The sequence below is a fragment of the Camelus bactrianus genome, chromosome 29 (genome assembly GCF_048773025.1).
Source record: "Camelus bactrianus isolate YW-2024 breed Bactrian camel chromosome 29, ASM4877302v1, whole genome shotgun sequence".
Classification (NCBI taxonomy): Eukaryota; Metazoa; Chordata; class Mammalia; order Artiodactyla; family Camelidae; genus Camelus; species Camelus bactrianus.
The window spans coordinates 11,573,653-11,596,421 of record NC_133567.1 but is presented as its reverse complement, the minus strand read 5'-3'; the positions used below and the strand labels follow the sequence as shown (position 1 = coordinate 11,596,421).

The 22,769-nt window shown below is 39.8% G+C and overlaps 1 protein-coding gene across 4 annotated transcripts in view; it reads right to left on the bottom strand.

Annotated features, from left to right (window-relative positions):
* The window catches only part of PREX2 (phosphatidylinositol-3,4,5-trisphosphate dependent Rac exchange factor 2), a 232,966-nt gene that overhangs the window by 20,949 nt on the left and 189,248 nt on the right, over nt 1-22,769 (bottom strand). For all 4 annotated transcript variants that reach the window (XM_074354995.1, XM_074354998.1, XM_074354997.1 and 1 more), the window contains 2 exons: nt 12,223-12,289; nt 11,789-11,979 (listed from right to left, as the gene is read on the bottom strand). In XM_074354995.1, the coding sequence (XP_074211096.1) occupies nt 11,789-11,979; nt 12,223-12,289 (258 nt within the window). The remainder of the gene's footprint in view (nt 1-11,788; nt 11,980-12,222; nt 12,290-22,769) is intronic.

Below are 22,769 nucleotides of genomic sequence, written 5' to 3'. Positions count from 1 at the left end.
ATTATAATATACTGATTAATTACTTTTACATTAAGTCTATTAATTATCAATTATTCTCCCATCAAAATTCTCCATTTACCACCCACCAACATTTCCCGGGTTCAGAAAGATACACTGGAACCCTAACAGAATCATTTCTTTCATACTGTTAAAGTGCCATGCTAGAAATTCTACCTCTCTACTGTAGCTTCAAAAGCTGGCGTCCATTTCTTTGAGTCATTTCATTAAAAAACCCATCCTTTGGCTCTCTTTCTCCTACTGCCAATATTAAAGAGAACCAGGGCTGCCCAGTGTGGTCCCCTTGTCAAGACCTCAGACCAGAAGTGCCAAGAAACCAAGGATCTCTCAATGCCCTGCTCTGGGGCAGCACCGCCCATGCCCCATAGCTGTGCTCCACAAACAGCTGCTTTGTCCCTCAGCGAATGCACGTGCAAACAAATGCTGGCCCCTGATTCTTTTCAGGTCCTAAATATTTGTCTCTATTCTAACATACACTCTTGGCTTTTGACATGAGGGAAGAAAGCTTCCCATCCTTGAATTCAAGGGGATCCTGTTCTACTGTTCTTGAACGACTTTCTACACGCAACCAAAGGAGGAGTCTACAAAGAAGCTCTAACATGGCCCAGTGTCGTGTGTATCTCATTTCTTAGAGGTCAGAGGAGTTAACTCATGTTTTTTTTCAAACTCTTCTTTCATCCTATTGTGACTCATTTCTGTGATTCTTCCAGATTTCTTGAGATATAATTGACATACAGCATTGTGTAGGTTAAAGGTGTTCATGCTGATTTGATACACTTCTGTGTCGCAAAATGATTCCTGCTACAGAGTTAGCTAACACCTCCATCAGGTCACATAATTACCGCTTCTTTTTTTTGGGTGAGAACATTTAAGATCTCCTCTCTTAGCTACCACTGTTTTTTGTTTTTTGTTTTTAACATACAAGGTTTCCCCTATTTTATTAGCTAAGGTCTAGTCATTTGAAACAGATGCATTTTGAGGGGTGGAGGTAAATAGCTCAATGGTAGAACACATGCTTAGCATGCATGAGGTCCTGGATTCAATCCCCAGTACCTCCATTAAAAACAAACAAAAAACCCAGATGCATTTCACATTTCTAACTTCACAGTAAGAATATGGATTCACTACCAGAAACGCAGATGAGACAGAAAACACTGAGTGTGCACCACTGCCAGGTCCTGTGGTAGAGGCGTTCACATATATTGCTCACTTAATCCTCACGCCATCTTTTTCAAAAAGAAATTATTTATTTCCATTTCATCAGTAAACATCTGAGAGACCAGGTGATCCAATCATGGTCACACAGTAAGTAACAGGATTCAAAACCAGTTTTCTAATTCAAAATCCAGGGTTCTTTCCCTTGTACCAAAATCGTACCACATAGATTACAGCATTTAGAGAATTTTGGCTCCCCACACCCATAACTCACCAATCCCAATCTTGGCCTTAGCATTTATACGTTAAATGCATTGTTTTGGCAGAGACTAATTCAGCCAGCCCAAACCACTTCACTATAAACCTAGACCTCCTCATACTGAAATGTGTTTGTAATTAAAAAGGAACTAGATTAGAAGCATGCTAAACAATTATACTGATTGTTAAGCAAGCAAGTAGTAAAAATAAACTGAAGGAAGATGGTGTTCCTTCTCTGCTATGGATTTGCATTTTTCTACATAAAACGTGCTGTTCTGTGTAAGGCAGGTTCATTCCTGCAGTGATCTCATTTATTCTGGCTTCTAATTGCTTTTAACTACTGAGTACAGGGCGCCACTGAGAAATGTCTATTGACAACTAGAAGGAAAACACTCGATTGAAGAAACTAATTGTTGAATGTTGCAGGGTTTTGTCTTCCCTGCTTCCTTTTATGGCCTCAAACCGAGGAGAAATTGTCCACCTGAGAGGCTAAGGCAGGATGTTAAACGCGAGTCCGTCCCCAAGCGCTGCTCTGGGTTGCCACAGGCAGAGCATCTGCAAAATTAACATGGAAAGGCCTGCTGCCGACCTGCTGAACCACCCCACCTTGGTCACCCTGAGCAATGCGTTTATGACAGATGAAAAGCTTGAGCAAACTGCCACAAGTCAGCAGGGATTTCAAAAACCCAACCCCTCTGTCCTTGTTCTCCATCCCAGAGAAGGCACCATCTTAAATGAAACACATAAATACTTCTACGTGAAAAAAGGGCAAACAATTACTTGCTTTTACGTGACAAAAGGGCAAACAATTATTTGCTTTCAAAAAATAAAGAATCCACTTATCTTGTATACACACATATGCCACGTATAATAAAAGAGTAAATAGGTACATTCTCCCTTAGAAGAATCTGAATGACGGTCTAACCAGAGTGGCAATCCAAAAGCCAGTGATCATTCAGGCAAGTTTGCAATGTATTTTACAGAAATAACTTCTGGGGGAGAAGGGTGGTTACTGATCATTTCAACATTATTATTTGACTCTTGTCAAGCAGACACTACTGAAATCTTCCCATGACTGTACTGATTTCCTGTGTTTCATAGTCTGCGCACTGAAAGATAAGGGGTTAATGAGTGTTTGAAAAGAAAGCAAAGAGACCTGGTGGAGCAGAGCCCTGTGGAAAGAACGGAACAGCATGGAGACCCAGTGGGGAACAGCTGGAGCAAGATGCCGGTGGCAGAAGCAGAGCCAAATTGAATACTCCGCTCGCTCCATACATCTTCAGGCAAAAAAGCAATTGCCTTTAAGGGGCACATTTCCAGCACTGCACAGGGAATTAGCCATGAAATTCCCATTAAAGATAATAGGACTGTCTATTGCAACTTTCAATACGTTCTCAGAAAGTTCTCAGTATGTATCTTTAAACCCAGGCTTACAAAATCAACTGCCAGACGAGGACATTCCAAATCCCTCATTCTCTTCTACTCAAGCACATTAAGATGTGTTTTTCTTCGACGTGTTTCATTGCTGAGGTTAGCACAGAGGCCATCACGGACCTTCGGGGACGGGTAATCGAGCACTTAAGCACCGGAGGAGGTATTCGCTATGTTAACGATGTGTATGAATATGAAGCATCTGTGCGTGAGTCAGGACCTTAACTACCACAGCCTCCGGGTTTAAATCTGTTCCCCTGCACTTTAAATTTTTCAGCCTGGACGCTTTCAACAGTTTATTTCATTTCTGTTTTGGTTTTTTTGGAGGGGGGCGGAATGTAACTGAATAGATTGGGTACCTGTGCCAGCTACCTGAAGTTCCCCAACACCCACTCTCTAGTCCATCTTTTCTCTCGGCTGATTTTTGTCCCTACTCTGTGTAGGCTCTTTGATGACATCAACACTTACGGGGCGTCTAGTGCATGATTTGCACCTGTCTCCCCAGTTCTTTGACAATGTACCATAACTGTTTTCTCTTACAACTGCTTATCCAAGATACTGAATGGAGTTTTGTTTGAATATTTTTCATTCCTTTCTAGTACATCCTTCAGTGTTTTATTCCAAGGCTCCTCAGGAGCACAGAGGATGGGGCGGTGGCAAACCAGGTAATACGAACACTCTCCACGTGCTCCCTGGTGATCGTTCCTCAGTGTCCACAGCTGCCATTCTCTTCTCCCACTGCCGTGCCTTTTCCCAGAATACCTCTTCCCCGCTCCTAACACTTGAAGTGTGTTCCCCAGAGAATTCTTAATGTTTTTCCATCACCCCTTGAGATTTTATACATACATATGTTATTATTGATTGTTATGATGCCCATTTGTATGTATTCATATACGTGTTATTATTTATTGTTATTGTATCCATTTGTATTCATATATACACTTAGTCCTCGCTGATTATGAATCCATCAAAGGATATCCCCCTATAGGGACACTATGAACATCTAAAACTCAACATGTACCAACCACATTAATTCAACAGCCCTCTCCACAATCCCCTTGAAGTAAAATGTTTATTTCTCTCCTAGGGTACCCTCCCAGCTTTCCAAGCTGAAAACCTGGAGTCATTAACATCTCTCCCTCCCCCCATCCGCTATTCTTCACCACTTATCTGGTTCTGTTTGCCACTGTTTCATACCTTTTACATCTGCCCTTTCCCCTTTAACCCCTGTGCAATGCCATAGCTTTAGTCTCACCATCTCACTGCACTATCATAAAAATCCTGGCTGTCTCCCGTCCTCCAGCCTTGTCTCATTACAGACCATAGTCCTGGTCTTTATTTCTAAAATATTTGTTCAAATATCTGATCATGTAATTCTTTTGCTGGAAACCCTTCATAGGCTTCCTAGGGCTCCAGGAGGGGGTCCCAAATCCTTAACATAGCTGGTAGGGCCGTCTGTTCTCCACTTCCTATCTTTCTTGCTAGTTTCATCTCCCAGCACTGCTTTCTTCCCACTTCACTGCCCAGAAACTGCACCCTTTACTGTGACCTCCACCCACGTCGTACGCTATTTCACACCTCACTACTGTATTTTCATACTGTTCCTTCACCCTGCACCATCCTTCTCCATTTCCATCATCTAGTAAACACTATTCATGCTTTAAAACCTATAACGGGTCTTACCTTACATCCTTCCTGCTTAACAGGATTTAAATCTCGCTCCTTGGGATTCCTCCTGAAGATGTTAGATGACCTACCACCAATTTAAAATTAACACTGTAGAGGCAGAAATTGCTGCTTCCTTCCTTCCACTTCCTCCACACCACCTGCTCTCCTGCTCCAGGGTCACATAGGGAAAGAGGCAATTCTTAAAGTGCAGGCAAACGAAACGTTTACATTGGTGAGATACCCATAATTCTTCCCTCCTCTGGAGGACAGCAAATTTGGTTTATGACATTTATTAGAGTACTTATAAAATCACTAGCCTTGAAGCCCTCAGGAACATACCCTAGAGAATGACTGGAATTTTATTTTGCTTTCCACATAATTTTGCAGGTTTAGGGAAAACAGTAACTTCAGTTTATTTAAAATAAACTTTGAAGAATCATACCCTGTTCAAACACTTTTTAAAGTTGATTCTACATTTATCACTTTTAAATAGCTAAATACAAATAAGATTTACTTAATCTTAAATTTTACTAATATGCTCAAACGGTAAAATTGAGTTTGGCAAAAAGAGCTAAACTATAACTAATAATTATGCATTTAGATTATTTTATCAAGACATGTTTAACGTGCCTAGAATTTTCCAATTTTAATGATAGAGGGTAGTTAATGTACAAGCTCTCGTCTTGTACCTACTGAAATTAAAGACTGTCTGGCTAATACCACGTGGTTACTGGAGACCAGAACTAGAAAACACAGTAAGAAGTCACTCTCCTAATTAGTGTTTCAGTCTTCTTTCACAGTAATCTCATTTTAAAAAAACAACGAACATTTCAAAATAATTTATGTGCTAATTTATCAAGATTCACATCAATCACAAAGAAAAATCTAGGCAAGAAAAATATATAAATGCAAATCCAGCTGCCTCTTCAGGGTAAAGAACTCTTAGAAAAGATAATGGAAAAGAAGTAAAAGAATACAACTTCTATCCTATTTGAAGTATTAGATTTCTTCCTATAATTTTAAGAGAATAAACTTACATTACTTACTTGGTTGTTTAAATTGGCATAAATTGTGGAGTTGTTTTTGCCTATTTTACAACTCAGTATAATTTGAAAATCTGTTTACTTTTTTTCCCCCAGATTTACTGAGGCATAATTGACAATTAAAGTATACAATTTGATGATGTGATCTATATGTATTCATCACAATCAAACTAATTAACATATCCACCACCTCACATAGTTACTATTTTCTTTTCCTTTTCTTTCCTACTTTTTTTTTTTTTTTTTGTGGTGAAAACACTTAGGATTCTACCCTCCTAGCAAATGTCAAATGTATGATACAGTATTGATAAGTGTAGTCATCTTGCTGTATGTCAGAGCTCAGATTTCCAGAATGTATTCATCTTGCACAGCTGCAACTTTCTACCTCTTGACCAACATCTCCCCTCTTCCCCTCCTCCCAGGCCCTGGTACCCACAATTCTAAGTCTCCGCTTCTATGAGTCTGGAAGAGTAATCAAGATTTATGTTCATACCATGAGTAGGATGTGTTTTGTCTTTCTCCCAGAGCCCCGTTATAGCATTTTATTTTTTCTCTTCTCAAGATTAGTACACAATTTTATATTTTCATTGTTGGGTTTTTGTTTTGATTCATTAATGATTTTATCAGCTATCAAACAAATGAGAACAGTTCCATTGATCATAAGCAAATTATAGCCGTTCTAGAAAAATAATCAAAAGTGCAGCCACATTTAAGACAGTTTCAAAAGTCATCTCTGTCATTGCAACTACTACCCTTACCTAAAAGAAGTGTTTTAGATGAATGTGTTTCAGATTCCTGAGCAGAAGAGCATAATTTTAGGACTTACTGGGGACATACAGTATCCTGAGATAATAAGTGAGCAGTTTCTTCTGTTCTATTCAGCCATCTTTCTGGAGATTTAAAATTCAAGTATCTCCACTGAATACTGAATCTCATTTTTGGACAAAAAAATAAATGGATACATTTCAAACCTACATTTGCTTATTGCAGTAATTTACTTTTTTTTTCTGTCTCATACCTGGACTCTAACCTACATATGGAAATCCCCAGAGTAAACCCACTGCTACTTGATGTTCCGTCGCACGATGGAGAAAGATGCAGCTTCCCCACGCGCCCTGGGAGGACTCTGCCTGCCTCAGCCAGGTTACCTTCAGGGCTCCACTTCTTGTAAGACTCTGTCTTCCTTAATCTGGGCCTATCTGTCAATTTGTCCTTCAATGTCACGGTGATGACAAAATAAAATATTGCAAAGAAAGAGTTCTTTAAGGTCCAACAAAAGTGGTTTAAGATTAATTGATAGTTACTGAAAAAAAGATGTTTTTTAAAAAGATGCTTATAAGAACCAAGAATCACTATACGGTGTATCTTCATTTGAAATAAAAACTGTTCCATTAACCAAATTGGTAACTCATGCTTCTCTTCAGTGTTTGATGTTCATTATCATCACGCTTTTTAATGATGAGAACAGGCCGGCCTTGCCACACACTGTTCCCTTCTCTCACCTGTGTGGGGTTCTGAACAGAATGTGCCGAATGGTGTCAGGTGCTGCTGAATCCCTGACCCCGTGACCCCTCCTGACGCTGCTGTCCACATCCCCACTGGGGGGCTGAGCACCAGGTATGTTAGTTAACGCAGGGCTTTGTTTCCCGGAAGAGATTCATCCTCACAAGACAAAAGGTAATTTACACGTACAGATCTTCAAGCTTCTCACTCGAAGACAACACAGGTGAGTCAGACAGGAGGCCTGTGCTCCAATCACCCGCCTTCCTGCAGGACCATCCCAGGGCTCCGACACCACCGAAAACTCATTATTAACAGATGCAAAGAGTATACGGACAAACTCTCCCTGGAACCAGTCCACAGAGGGAAAAACTGTGATTCCAGACTCACTGCCCTCACTAAAAATTTCTCTGATATATCCTTGCAGGTAGCCTCTGGAAATTTCCACCTGCTTTTTTCCCACTGGAAGGAAGCTGAGCCACGCAGTGGGACGACCATGGTGCCTTTGTTTTCAAAAGCAGCAGGATGCACTTAGGTCTAATAACATTTGCAGTTTGCTGATTTATAGCAGTTAAATGAAAACAGTTGGCCATTAAGCAGGGGTGGGAGAAAATAAGTAAAACAAAACAAAATGCCGCACTGCACAGAACGATGCTGCCGGAGGAATAAAAGGGAAATTTGGAAATCCTGTAGTACGCTTTTGGACGGCTGGCAGAAAAATCACTGCATAAGCACAAAAGAGTACTTTAAACACCACACCACTGACTCAATGCTTTACAAACGTCCAGTTTGGCAAAAAATAATTTTGCCTGTAAAGCAGACATAGTGACAATATATAGCGTGACTCTTTGAAGGAAAGAAAATTCAAAAGATACTCAAATGTTTGTATTTATTAGTTAAAGAAGAACAAACGAAAGCACTACGTAAACATCACTGTACATCCAGGAGAGAAGGACAACAGATAATCGGGTCCTCGCACCCCCTGCGGACAATGTCAAGGTCAAAGTGCCCCACGACCATCCATCCATCTCACCGGAGGTTGTTCATGAGGACAACCCTTCTGAGAACGTAAACAGAAATATATTAACCCCAAAGGTTTAAACTCTTTGACACAGTAATTCTATCTGGAAGATACTTTTGTTTTCCTTGAGGTTAATGGAAAATAGAAGTGAAATTTGAACAGCTACATAAAGATGTCTCTCTGCATTACGTGCAGTGGAGGGAAAAGACAAACCACTAAAGTAGTAGTTTAGTAAACCATGTGCCAACTGACTGGAACAGTAAGTAGCAAGTAAAAGTGATCAAGGGAAAGTCTATGTGGACATTTTCAAAAATAGATAGATAGATACTATGACAATAAAGCAGATTATTATCATTAAACTATATGTAGTAACAGAACCACGTCCAGATGTATGTTGTTTGATAGAAGGTGAAGAAGATAACGCAAAATGAAAACGAAAGAAGGCAGGTCAGGATAGGAAATTTTAGAAATTTTTCATTTTTTAAACTATCTCTTAATATCACGTGTATATTGTTTAAAAGGCAAAAATCCTGATCTTAAAAAGAGACAATCTTTTTCTTCCACTATCCAATAGCAATGGAGATACTTAACGTAAGTGGATGGCCGAGGAGAATGCGGGCAGGAATGTTCACCAGCAGACTTGTAATGCACACATAGGATCGCCCCGGGAAAGAGGATTTAATAAAAACAAAGTCGGGCTAAATGCTCGGAAAAGATGTTAATAATTCATCCTGAATTCTGTTCCTACTCATCTTGCATTCACTGCTCTGCGCAGCTCTGCCATCTAATTCAGGTTGGCGTTAACACATCTAGACATTAATGCTAATTAAATCTGCCTTTTCATTCTGAAAAGTCACATTCTTTTCTTTAATATGAAACCAGTGTAACAATACTTTCAAAGTATTTCAGATTCCCTTTTTTTGTGAATAAAATCAGAAAAGGCAGAAAATTCATTATTTAATGTGGATATCATATTGGTAACCATTTCTTATCTTAATTTTAAAAGCAAATGATTAAAATATTTTGCATAATATTTATTCTGATTTATATTATGAACTTCTCCCCTTTGTCAGAACCAAGGGTATACCCCCATGCTCAATGTTAAGTGCAGGTGTGAACCTACCTGAGGTCCTCTCCAGCTGTCTGCATTATAATGACTAAAGAATTATTTTAGGAACTGTCTCCTTCGAGATTTCTGATTTCAACATAAATTAGCATAAATATTTTATCACCATGAAAAATCAAAGCACAGCCTTCGCAGAAAAATTAGAGATAATGTTAACTCCCATTTTATTCTGCATAATAGAAAAATAAAGCCGTACTATTTTCAAATAATTTTAACCTTAAATTCAGCACCTGTCATAGGGCATTAGTGCTTACACCTCAGTAAATGTCTCTGAAATGCACTAATAAGTTGTATTTATTTTGAATCGTAGAAATGGAAACAGTCAAGAAACTTTGAAATTTGAATGTTACTTTTGATACCAACATACCAATCAATGAACACAGCCATTATAAACAGTTGTGGAGCGTCAGTCTATTTCTCCTACTCCTCATTAGTCAAATTCTAAAATTGCTCGTGGGACATCTGAGAGAATAATTTGGACAACTTGGTCATGGTTCTAGGATTAAATGGCAGATTCAAACGCATTAACTTTCAGTAAATTCATGTGGAGATAAGAGAGCATGCTTGTAGTCTGAAGTGTGACATATCCCCTTAATTGTCACAGTCCTCAGATGACTATGATCTTGCAGCAGGATAGGGGAAGAACACAATTAATCAAGGAGATGACACTGTGCTGAGGCCACAATGGTCCATGCTGTTCCCTGAACACACGCCGAGCACCCTCACCTGGGTGCCCACTTTGCACTCTGCTTCCATGATCAACGGCCACTTCTCTAAGACACCTGCATAACTCGCTCCTCTGTTTCCAACAGGTCTCTCACAAAATCCCCTCCTCGATGGCACCATTCCTTCTTCCCAACTTGTCACCCCTCTGACCTCTGTTATATTCTGTATTTACTCCACCTGGTACATTACCTACTTATTTGTTTACTTTATCATCTGTTTTCCCCCAGCACGATTTACACTACATGGGAGTAGGGAGCTTGGCTTTTCAATGCTGTATCCTCCAGCAATTAGAACAGTGCTGGCATGTAACTGATGCTCCGTGCGTAGGTGCCGAGTGAATGAATAATGAATGAATGAACGAATGGGAACAGAATGAATGAACAGGAATTGATCAGAGGGAGAGAGCATTTCTCTGCTAATGAAAAAATTATGAAATCATGTTTTATTCATTTGGTCACAGATGATATTTTCAATTAAGCTGTTAGCACGCTTGCAAGAGGGCACAAAGTACATAGCAATTAAAATAAAGGGGAAGATTCTGCGTATTGTGTCATCCACAAAAACGTCACGCTCCTTTTAGGCAAATAGATAAGCAAGGACGTGCTGGGTCAACTTGAGAACTAGAATTCAGGCATATCGAGTCAAATGGAATTTCACAGAGAAGAATCTACTGACTTGAACTGTCTTTCTCTGTCTTTTTGCCTCTTCAACCTGACCCATCAAAACCCGGTTCAAACACCACCTTCTCAATGGCAAGTTCTAACCATCTCAAAGACCTACATTCCTTCTGAATCTTTTTTTTCAGCTGTAACTTTCCTAGGCCATTGTACATTTTCTTGAAGTGTAGGTAACTCGCTATTTTTAGTTTAATTATGCTTTTGTTATTCTGTCATATAATAATTCATTATTATTTTGTTATGATTTTCGTTGTTTGTTGTGCACACCTAATGTCTCTAACACAAGCATCTCGACTTTATGACGTTACTCAGCCAACAGCACCAACCGCAGACCTTCACACAAGTACCAAGTAAATCTGAATCAACAGTAACTACCATCCTCTCAAAAATCGAACTGGTCTGGTACTAAGAAGAGACTATGACTGGGGACAGAAGACTCTCTGCCCACTCAGATTAAAGTGAAGATCAAAGTCTGCACTATTGTTTCCACCTACATGGTTTCATTTCCCTGTGAAAATGGAAAGGTGACAGAGGAGAAGCAAGTGATCACGGAGAAGGACCTGACCGGGGGTTCCCCACTCGCGTTTTGCTGATGTAGCTGCAGGAATCAGCGCTGTCCCAGGCAGAGCACTGCTGCTTACGCTAAACCACCCGAGTAGAGCACGTCTAAGACCGCTCCTTACACTTTCAGGAAGAGCAGATTGTGTGAGATCCTGGACTACGATTTTGCCAGGAGTAGGGGGATGAGAGCAACCCAAGGCAGCATTGAATTCACAACATCTGGGTGACAGGGATCCAAACCACTGAACAAAAGTTTTGTTTAGCCAGTTGCCAGCTCCTCCCAGGCAAGTTCCTGCAGTGACTAAGACGGATGCACCATTCTGTACCTGAAGTATAAACCTTACGATATAAATACAAGGGCAGCACGGTTCCAGGCCAGAGTGATACAAAGGTGGGACTCCATTCAGTCACTGAAAAGAGAAGCCCTAACGCCAGAAATCACTGTGCAAGAATTATCTAATTTCCAAAATCCCATTCCAAATACGTCGGAGTCCCTTGAAGGGAATTTCCGGTCATGACCTCCGGGAGCCAAGTGTGATCACCGAGAACCCGCGAACGTTAAGGCGGTCTGAGAGAAGATGCGCGCGGGCAGGGACGCACGTACCTGTGCACGCCGCTGTTGCACATGATGACGTGGCAGGCGCCCAGCCGGCTGCACAGCTCCGAGGACACCGACAGCAGCCCCACCCCCGAGGCGCCGCAGGCCGTGTTCGCGCAGGCCGCCGTGCGCTTGGACCGGATAAACGAGGCCACCAGCCGGTACAGTTCATCCAGAACATGGAGAGGCCTCATTAGCTGCGGAGAAAAACGACGCACACGGAGTTCAGCGTGCTTAGTGAAAAGAAATATTTTTAGATGGGATACGATTCGTAGTGGTTATAACTTGCCATGAATAGTCTGAAATGTCTTACGATGGAGGAAACAGAATCGGAGACTACAAATGTTTAATAACTGCACAGTGCTCAAGAACAACACCAGAAAAATTAAATAAAGGGGGTAAATGGCAAAGGGTCACGAAATGCAAGCGTCTCTTTTTACCTTATCTACATAGGCAGCCTTGGATGTGGAGTTTGGTGGTGAATTTGACTTGTCCAAGTAGAATGCCCTGTAAGAATCCAAAGAATAAATAACCATTTATTGTCAGCAAAATTTAGATGCATGAAGACATACAAGTTTCACTGACTTCCTCTTAAAGACAAATGAATAAACAAAAGTACAGAACACTGGGATTGGTAGGACTGCACAAAAAAAATCTCCCATTCAGAAAACACTGATTCACACGGCCACCGGCTCCATTACGTATTGTGTGGCCTTGGAGAGACTGCCTAATTCGTGTGGGCCTCAGTTTCCTCTTTTGTAATCTGGGGACAGCATTAGTTTCTACTTCACAAGGCTGTCAAGAAGATGCAATGAGTTAATGCAAATAAAATGCTTAGGACAGACGGTACATTGCAAAGAATAAGTGCCCATTGATATTGATAGTAATTAATATTATTTAAAAGTCGAAGAAATAATTTTCTTATGACTATTGAAAAACCTATTACCTAGTTTTCATGTATTGTACAAGTGTCAGATTATGAAAACAATACTCAAAAACCTAATTTAAAACAGACTGCTTAGCTGGGTTCTTTCAGCCACCAAGCTGTTCTCAGACTGGAAGCAAAACTCTCTCTGAAGATACACTGGCTTTTAACTGTCACCAGGATGCAGTATGGTAACAACTATTTTAATACACTGAATGGAATCCTAGTGGCCTGCAATAATTAAATGTGATTTATAAAGAATTACTGCTGAGTTTGTTCACCTATCGGCTCAATACTAAACAGAAATTGACCCATGGAGGGAATGACCCAGAAACACAGGACACATTTAAGTTACATTTAACCAAGTATTTCTGATGAGGTGAAGTTATTTTTAAGATATGAACGCTTAATGTACCAAAATAAATCTCAGAATATTAGGATCATCATCAGACTAGAAATTGAAATAAAAACTCATCAGATTGGTGTTTCAGAGCTCCTTTTAGGACCTCAAAATATTGGCAGGTTATCAAATGCATGAGTAGCAATGGGCAAAATCAGTGAGAGAGAACTTTATGCCCAGCACTGGTATTTGAGTCCCACCACACACACCTAAACACAGTGCTATTCCATTACTAGTAGTAGCTGCTTGGTTTTGTCTTCATGGATTAAACACATTTCACACTTTAAATTAGGAAAGTTTCACCTTTAAGAGTACACTAATAACTCTAAGGTATACTGTTGTAAGTACACTTAGAACACATACACGCACCCCAATGTTCATAGCAGCATTATTTACAATCGCCAAGATATGGAAGCAACCGAAGTGTCTATCAACAGATGACTGGATAAAGAGGATGTGGTATACATAGACAGTGGAACACTACTCGGCCATAACAAAGAATGAAATTTTGCCATTTGCAGCAACGTGGGTGGACTCGAAGAGTGCTACTTTAAGTGAAATAAGTCACATAGAGAAAGACAAACACTGTGTGATGTCACTTACATGTGACATCTAAATAATACAACAAACTAGTGAATTTAACAAAGAGAAGCAGATTCTACAGTATAGAGAACAAACCAGTGGTTACCAGAGGGGAGAGGGCTGGGAGGAGGGGTAACATGGGATAAGGGAGTGAGAAGTACAAACGATTAAGTATAAAATGAGCTGCAGGGCTGTACTGTACAACACAGCGAATGTAGCCGGTATTTTATAATAACTGTAAATAAAGTATAACCCTTAAAAATTGTGAACCACTATATTGTACACCTGTCACTTTTACAATATTGTACAGCAACTATACTTCAATTAAAAAAGAATGGCTTCCCAAACAAGAATTACACTCATTCTCACTGAGAATTAGTTTGTTCATCTCTCAAATACAAATTCAAACGATAACAAAAATGTTACAACGATTCAGCATCCAAAGTTGGTTGTCACTCATTACAGTTCATCCTGAACTCCTCAGAGGTCTCCATGCACCATCTTGAAACAGGCAGTGCCTCCCAGCCGGAATCCACAGAGATACTTTGATGAGGTGTCCGCGTGCCTTTCCTCAACTGTGCTTAGTAGACAAGGCGATGTGGTGAAGAAGAGCCCACAGCACGGGGGAGTCATTCCTTCAGCCTGAATCCCACAGCTACCCATTGCTCCAGAGCACGTAACGCTGCCAGGAGTACGAGGACGACAGCAACCCCAGGCGGCGTCCGGCTCAGGACCATCGGGTTATCACGACACAAATCACAGCAGACTGGACCACCCTTCACGTGTTATAAATACGCAGTTCCATTTAGCTGACTGCATCAGCATCTATCAAGAGTGTTGGATTGACAGGAAGATTACAGGAATTTGATACACCTTAAAATTCTGTAGATATTCCCCAGTCTCAGAAGGAGATAAGGACCATCCAAGAGGAATGCTGTTAAGGGAAGAGGAAATGAGCCTGAACTGTGTGAAGCAGGGAAAATGCAGTGGGGGTGGGGCTGGCTGGAATGAATGAACTCAGAGCATCCGGAGGGGGTCCACTGTGGGGCCTGCCAGGCCCCGAGAGAGAGTTGGGCTTTAGCTCAAGCGCCTCAGTACCAGAAGGCTGGCTGTCTTGTAAACTTCACTGCTGTGCCTGAAACGTCACGTTCTCCTGAAAGTTCTGAGTGTCTTTCACGTACATGTTTACGCTGATACGATGAAACCTACGTCCACACCTCCACGCTTTAACAAACCTTAGCAATTTGCACTTCCGCTTCACCTTTTAGAGAAATGAAACCTTCTAGACACAGGTGATTCCTTGCTGCTCACACTTCTCCGCCCTCGTTGTTCCAGACTCTCCCTTCCCAGGGTAAACACCACATAGGCACTGGTATCCGTCACTTCCATGCTTTACAGGATCACCCACACGGCTGGCCCCAGAGGAAGAAGCCCCCAGGAATAGGTGCGGTCACTCCTCCATACCCTCATTCACACTGATGGTATTAGTTTTTCAATCTTTGGCGTTTTTATTTTCCATTTGCACATATTTGTCATCCATCTGTATTTCTTCTTCTTTTACAGCCTTGTTATATTTCTTACTGTTGTGCAGTCTCACCTTTGTTTAACATACGTGTTTGTTCCTACTTTTTACAGCAAGAATTAAATTTAATGGCATTTAGAAGTTTCTATTCCTCTTTATCTTAAAAAAAAAATCCACACTTTCTTTCAAGCCTCGCTTCCTCAAGAATATTCAGTTTTTCAAGTTCGTTATTCAACTAACATTTTTGGTCAATGTCTGTTAGTGATATACTCTGGCTTAAAATTTTAGAATCTAGATTGATAGTAAATTTCCCCTCAATATTGTTCTTGGTGTCTGCTCTCAATTTAGTTGTCTTTATTTGGAGGCGAATCTATAGTCATTGTTTCATAGGTTAAAATTTTGTTTTTAATCCTCAATGTTCTGAAGTTTTACCACAAAATGTTTAGGTTTATTTTTCTTTATCCATATAGGTTCTGAGAGTGTATTTTCAATTTAAGGATCTTGTCTTCAATTCTACAATAACCTCAGCTATTCCCACTTCCCATAATCTCATGCTTTTTCTCTCTCATTCCCACCCCCACCACTTGTACAAAAGTACACTTTAAGATTTTACTTTCCCATTAATGCAATTTTTATGATTTCCTAAATAATATCTTCCAAATGAAAAAACTCTTTGTCGATCTAGAGTTTATCCTTTCTCCTGGGAACTTTATTTCAATGACTATCTTTTTCATTTCCAAGATCTGCAACTGAAGGGTAAACTCCCCACAAGAACGTGAACTCTGCATGGATGTGGATTTCATTCACTTGTGCTCATCGCTGCATCTCTGGCACCTATAACAATGTGTGAGATGCAGTTCGATCATAATAAATATTTGTAAATAAATAGTTAATTGACTATTTTTATTTCAGGATTGTCTACTTTCTTTATGGACAGCAATCTTTTGTTTATATCTTGCGCACCCAAGATAAACTTTGCCATGGTGTCTTGGAATTTTAATTTCTTCTGGGTCAAATTTATTTTCAATGGTCCATTTCCTTGGCTGTTTCTCAGCGTTAAGCTTCCTCATGCGCTTCGGAGTTTTGTTTTGCAAGTGCATTCGAGGTGGGAAGACTTTTTATTTCCTTTTATTTAGTGCTTTGAAACAGCCCCAGTTCCTGTCTCTCATCATCCTTTTCTTACAAATGATCCTGTGCTCAAATTTTGCATCCAGAATGGCCCACCTAAAATCAGTTTCATGCCGGTGATTTGAATATTACATTCTACTGTCTGGATTATTACCAGTCACATTGCTGAACCAGTGTGTGATTTGGTCCAGTCCTTAGTTTAATGGCCCTGTCGGCTTCCTCCTGCCATCTTATGTCCACAAACGCTACCGTCTGCAGCAGTAACGGGCAGCAGGGTTTTCATCCTTCACTTAGAAGTGGAGAAGCCCTTCTCTATGACCTGGTTGCACAGAGTGAGGCTGGCTCTGGGTCTCCACCTAGCGTAGGATGACTTTAATTTCTCACCACCCTGCGCAAGATGTAGCAGGCCCCTGTCCGCCGGCAGAGCCCAGCAGGCCAGAGGCCTCAACACAGCTTACAACTCAGCACTTGCTTTTCCTTTCGACTCTTGGGCTGCTGACATGATAAATTCTAAGCTCAGCTGTGACTTCTGTATTGCCTGCCTTCCTATTTTGTCTGGCATTGCTGTAAACTTGGAACAGAGCTGGTGCTTCACAGCTGGAGCCCACAGAGAGAGTACCTTGACCAGAGGTCCTCATGCCTTTCCTCCAGTGGGCTTTGTAGAAAAAGGAATATGGTTAAAAAGAGTGTGCGAGTCCATGGACAAATTACTCAGCCTTCCCGGGTCTCAAGGACCTCATTTCCGCAATGGATATTAGAATTGTCTACTGTACTGACAGCATAATGTTAATGCTTAATCAATGCCCATGAAGTGCTCAGCACTGTGGGAAACAAAGAAGACTCGTTCAACAGACAATAATAACCATCTTTCAAGAGCACACACAGTGGGAGGCGTCTCTTGGAGCGTTTTGGCCACAGTCAGGAATAAAATGAAGGCCAACAAGTCTAGATTTTCCCTGAGGTCATCTAAAATATTTTATGATACATGTAAAAAATGAAAATTAAGGTAGACATTTGGAATCTACAACATTCTATGATCAGTGTACAGAGGTTCAGGACTAAAAAGGAAAGACCCTTTCTTAGGTTAAAAGAAAAGGACAGTGTCTGTTAAACGGCTTAATCAGGTACACTGGTTGTAGAAACTGCAGCTCTTCTACACCTTGAATCGATTGGGAAGAAAAATATTCTGTAAAACCGACCTGTATCGTCAGTACCGCCTAAGGAGAGCTTCACTCTAGAAACCTGCCAGTACCTCTGGCCACACTGAGCATTCTTCCTACTTTCTGAAAGGGATGTTCCTTTTAAAAAAGAAAAAAACTGTCACTGACTCAGCCAGTTAAGAGCAGCATCATGCTGGTCTAATTCTGCTAGATTCACTTAAAGTGACTTGGCATAAATCTCCACATTTTCAATGGGGCAAAATCTTTAAAGAAAAAGACCCATATTTGATGAAGAGAGCCAACAGAAAAACAGCTTTCATAGATTTAAAACGTATAAATGCCTACCTCACGGGACCCCTTATTCAGAAACAATCTCATCTTTTCTGAGATGCTGTGTAGCAGAACTAAAATGGGAAAAGCATCCAACGATGTAACTGCACCTATCAAAATACTTCTAGAAGATAAAAAACTACTACAAACTCAGAATTAAATATATTTACTGGTCCAGATTTGTGTGAGTAGTTAATGTTTGTTAATCCATGATTATAGAAAGCAACAAATTATTATAAAATATATCTTTGGGCTGATGAAGTCTAGAGAACACAACCATGGAATACAGTTGCCTAGTGACTCTTATGAAATTTACAGAGACAACAAATATTTTAATTCAACCTGTTATTTGTTACAATAAAAATTTGGAATTGAGGCTGCAACTAATTTTGGGTACTCCCCTCCTCAGAAAAAAAGGTTGTTCAGCCATATATTTCACTATCCCTAAGGTTTACAAGTAGTCACAGAACTGTGGTATTTTTCTGATTACGACAAATTTCCACAGGAAATAAATTTCTAATGCACTTCCCTTAATTACAAAAGTCCTGCAATACCCCCTAATCAAAATTTACGAGAAAATTAATGGTAAAATTGGATTAATGCCAAAATTGACTGTAGTTTATTATGCATCTGAGGTTAGTAAGAATGAAGTCATGGTCCTTTGTCTCGGTACAGCAAATCTTATTAAGACCATTCTGAATGCACTCGTACTAATTTATGTACAGTAAACAGTACATTTCCTTTCATGCAGGCGTACATCAGGTTTCATTGTCATAACTTTGTAAATTAACCTTGCCACATAAAATAGATATATTATGGTAATAGTTTTCCGTTCAGTCCCTATAGAATAAAATACCAATGACAGAGATGATAATGTCATAAGTTACAATAAATAGTGGTATAAATATAACCGAATCAAATAACTACAATGGAACAGGTCTTGGGAAAACATCTCATAGAGACTAACAGCAAAGACAAATACACACATATCTATAATGTAGGGTAGAAAATGATAGGCAAGTTAAAAGGTACAAAAAATTACTGGGATGCACCCACATGAGGAAGAAGGAAAGCCACGGAAGAATATGCTATATGAATTGGGCTTTGATGGATGGATGGGATTCTGGGCAAGTCAAAACAGGAAAAGAGCATTTCAAGTGGAGGGGACACCATGAACAACAGAACAGAAAGAGAAATGGATGGAGCCCAGTTGGCTGAAGAGCAGGAGGATGGAAGGCAGGGAGAGAGGATGCTGGGCTAGTGGGCTGGATCCACAGTGGGAGGAAATGAAATACCAAACTAAGGCATTGTGATGAATTTGTTACGCAGTGGAGCAGTGCTACACGGTAAATACTTGGCTGCCAGTAAAAATGTAAGAGTAACTGGAAAGAAGTACATGACACACAAAGTATGAAAATTTAGGGAAATGAGAGCTGCAAGAGATCCTAAAAATGCAAAGAATCTTTCAGCATCCATAACAAGACCACAGTAATGGAAACAGGGAATTGATGTTGGCCGTGAGAGAAAGAAAATGAGTTTGGAGAACAGAGATGGGTTTACATAGAGTTATGCAAGTTAAACTACTAACTTAAGGATCAGGAAAATGATTTCCCAAGTAAATAAAGAATAAGGCCCATAGCTTTATAGGGTCATGTGGTGCTCCTGGGATGGTCAGGTTTTTACATAAAGAGAGATAATGCAACAGTCTCATGTATAATATTTAAATCTATTAATTCCATCATAGGAGATCCACAGAGATTAAATCAGTGACAAAAGTGATTGGCATTTGGCATTTTTTTCCTCTTTTCTGGGCATGCTGGAGGATATTCAGTTTCTAAGAGAGATGATTAAGGCATAAGAGCCACTGGTGTTTTATAAATAAGGAGGAATAACTACAATATTCGGCTTGGATTTCTGCTACTTTCTTGTTTATTCTCAGATCACTGCTTGTGAGATCATCTCTATATTTATAATAATTTATGGAAATTTCTCACTTGGCCAGGCTTATATACTTCTCCTAATATCATGTCCTATCCCCAAATATTCTAAACTGTATCAGGTAACTTTTGGATTTTAGCAGTTACCCTGTATTTCAAAAAGGAACCGTAACAGTGTTTGGTCAATTATGGACATCAGTCACAGGTATGGTTCTATATGTCATTATTACAATGACACAGCAGTTGACTATCCATGTGACTGTTTCATGAGTATTATTGTTAAACTGCATTTGACTATCATAGCCCTTAAATTAGGGGGAAAATTCTACAGAAAATCTCATTAAAAGATACCAATCTTTTGTACAAATGCAAATCACCAGACAGGTTGAACCTGAGCCCACGTATGGGCAAAGAACACATGATGAGTAATGTAAGTACAGAGGAGAATATGAATTTGCTCCTCCGCCCCACCCACCTTCCATTCAAGCATCAGCCTTGACTTTTGCGGAATGTGCTTGACTCAGAGTTACATGAAGAGAAATCCTGAAATCCGAACTGAAACTCGGTTCAAGGCATTCTGTCCTGGCTGCAAGGTTTCTGCTAAGAAATCAGCTGATAGCCTTACAGGGTTCCCTTGTACGTGAAGAACTTCTTTTTTCCTTTTAGCTGTCTAAAAAAACTCTCTGTCTTTGATTTTAGGTAGTTTTATTATAATGTGTCTTTTGGAGAAGAACTTTCTGGGTTGAGACTTTCTGGAGACCTATAATCTCCTGAACTTAGACGTCCCAACTTCCCCCTAGATGTTCTCAGCTATTATTTCTTTAAATAAGCTTTGTGCTTCTTTCTTCTTCTCTTCTCTTTCTGGGACTCCAGTACTGCGCACGTTGTTTCTCTTCATGGTATCCCGTAAGTCCTGTAAGCTTTCTTCACTCTTTTCCACTCTTTTTTCTCTTTGTTTCTCTGACTGGATAATTTCAAACATCCTGTCTTCAGCCTGGTTTTTTTCTTCTGCTTGGATGAATCCGTTGTTGAAGTTCTCTATTAAATTCTTCAGTTCCGTCACTGTTATTTCTCAACTGTAGGATTTCTGTTGGTTTCTTTCAATGGTTTCTATTTCTTTGTTGGACATCCCCTTTTGTTCATGCACTGTTTTCCTAATGTTCTTTTATTTTAGATTTCAGAATAACGAAAATGACCTCAGTTCTTGATTAATTGCCTAAAAAGTCTGGTAGCTTTCAGGGTGTAGTAGAGCAGAGCTAAACGTGATACCTTCCATTTAGCTTGTAATTACACAGTGTATAAAAAGTTACTGCTTCTAATACTGTCCTTGGAGGCACTTGGAGGTATTCTTCTGTTTTGTTCAGAGTGCAGTTGGGCAACCGCCATTTCTGTCTTTGGGCTAAATCCACGACTGGAGGCGTGGCTGGGAGGTACAGCCTACCAGATAGTTTTCCACAATTGCCTCTTTTTTTTTTTTTTTTTAACAGTTTTTCTGGTGTGAAATCAAATGCAGCACCTAGGTTTTTCTCAGAAGTATCTTTATGTACAAATTAAGCTCTTCCAGCTCCAAATTTTGCAAAACTGTTCAATGCTTCCCCACAAGGCAGTGAGGTCACCTGCTCCAACACCGAGTACCTTGAGAAGCCCTGGATACTAATTTTACTCTCCAAGTAAGTTGCTCTGTAAGAAACGCATGAAACCCACCTTCCATGAAACTCATCTTCAGACACAAGTCTTTGTCATCGGCTACTCTTTATGTTCTGCAAATACTGAGGATTGCACAAACCTCCTCCCACCTAGCACTCATGTCAGCCTATGAAGCATCACTAAATCTGATGGTAAACAAGGAAAACAAGGCTCAGATACTGAGAACTGGCCCCAAGTTATACAGCTAGTCAATGGAAGAGTGGGGACTGGAATCCAAGTCTGACCAACTTTCCATCCTCTGGTATATTACTGCAGCAGGCAATTCCAGATCATTAACCTTCTGGGTTTTCTCATTTATATCACTGCAGAAATTCTAGACCAACTGAAAAAAATTTTCCCATGACCTCAGTGTCACTTGGTCTATTAAAGCATATTTCTATTTTTTCTCACTTTGCTCAAAAGAAATGCAATGAATGTCATATTAGATCTACCAAAAATGCTTCTCCTTAAGACTAGGAAGGGACTTGTTCATCTATTCTCCTCCATTGTGTTTTCCAAATGTGTCTAATGTCACACATGACTTCACTGTTATCTCAAGGATCAAGATAAAGTTCAAAGTTTGTATCAACTGAAGCACCTCTAAGAAGCTTTCAACTTATTAATGTGTAAACAATGGTATGAAATATGCTATGGATGGAACAGAACTATACATTTTTAATTTTGCATGATGAAAATATCTCAATACTGAATAGACAAAAGAAAATATCGAGTTCAGATTCATTCTATAAAAATATTGTATATTTAATTATAATGTATCATTCTCATATAATTAAATTATTTTATTATATCTAATATTACTTAGTGTAGATTTCAATACTTTATTGGAATATGATGCAAAAAACATGGCTAGTGATGAGTATTGCTAATGATGTTGGTAACATTTAAAACGTACACAGATGAATTCCCCTTCCAGACAACATGTAATATTCTATGAGGTGCATTCATTATGAGGGGAAAGATACGTTAGTGAGTTTGATTTACAGTCAGACTCCAGAGATAATGTCTTTTGTTTTTCAAGAAACAAAAAGACTCCAACTCTTTCAGCCTCCTTCACCCTTTTCTTCTACTGTGGTCTTCATCATAGCTTCTTTTCTAGTTCTACAGCTAGGAAATGACCCCTTTTCAGAGAAAACAAAACAGATCAGAATGCTTCCTTGTTCTCTGAAATTCCCATTTTTTCAAAGAAGATTTCACATAGTTGTGTTGTACTTAATGCTTTAATTGTGATTAAAGTTGCATTAAATCATTGCCCCAAGCCAAACACATTACTATTGGGATCATCTCCTACTTTAGAGA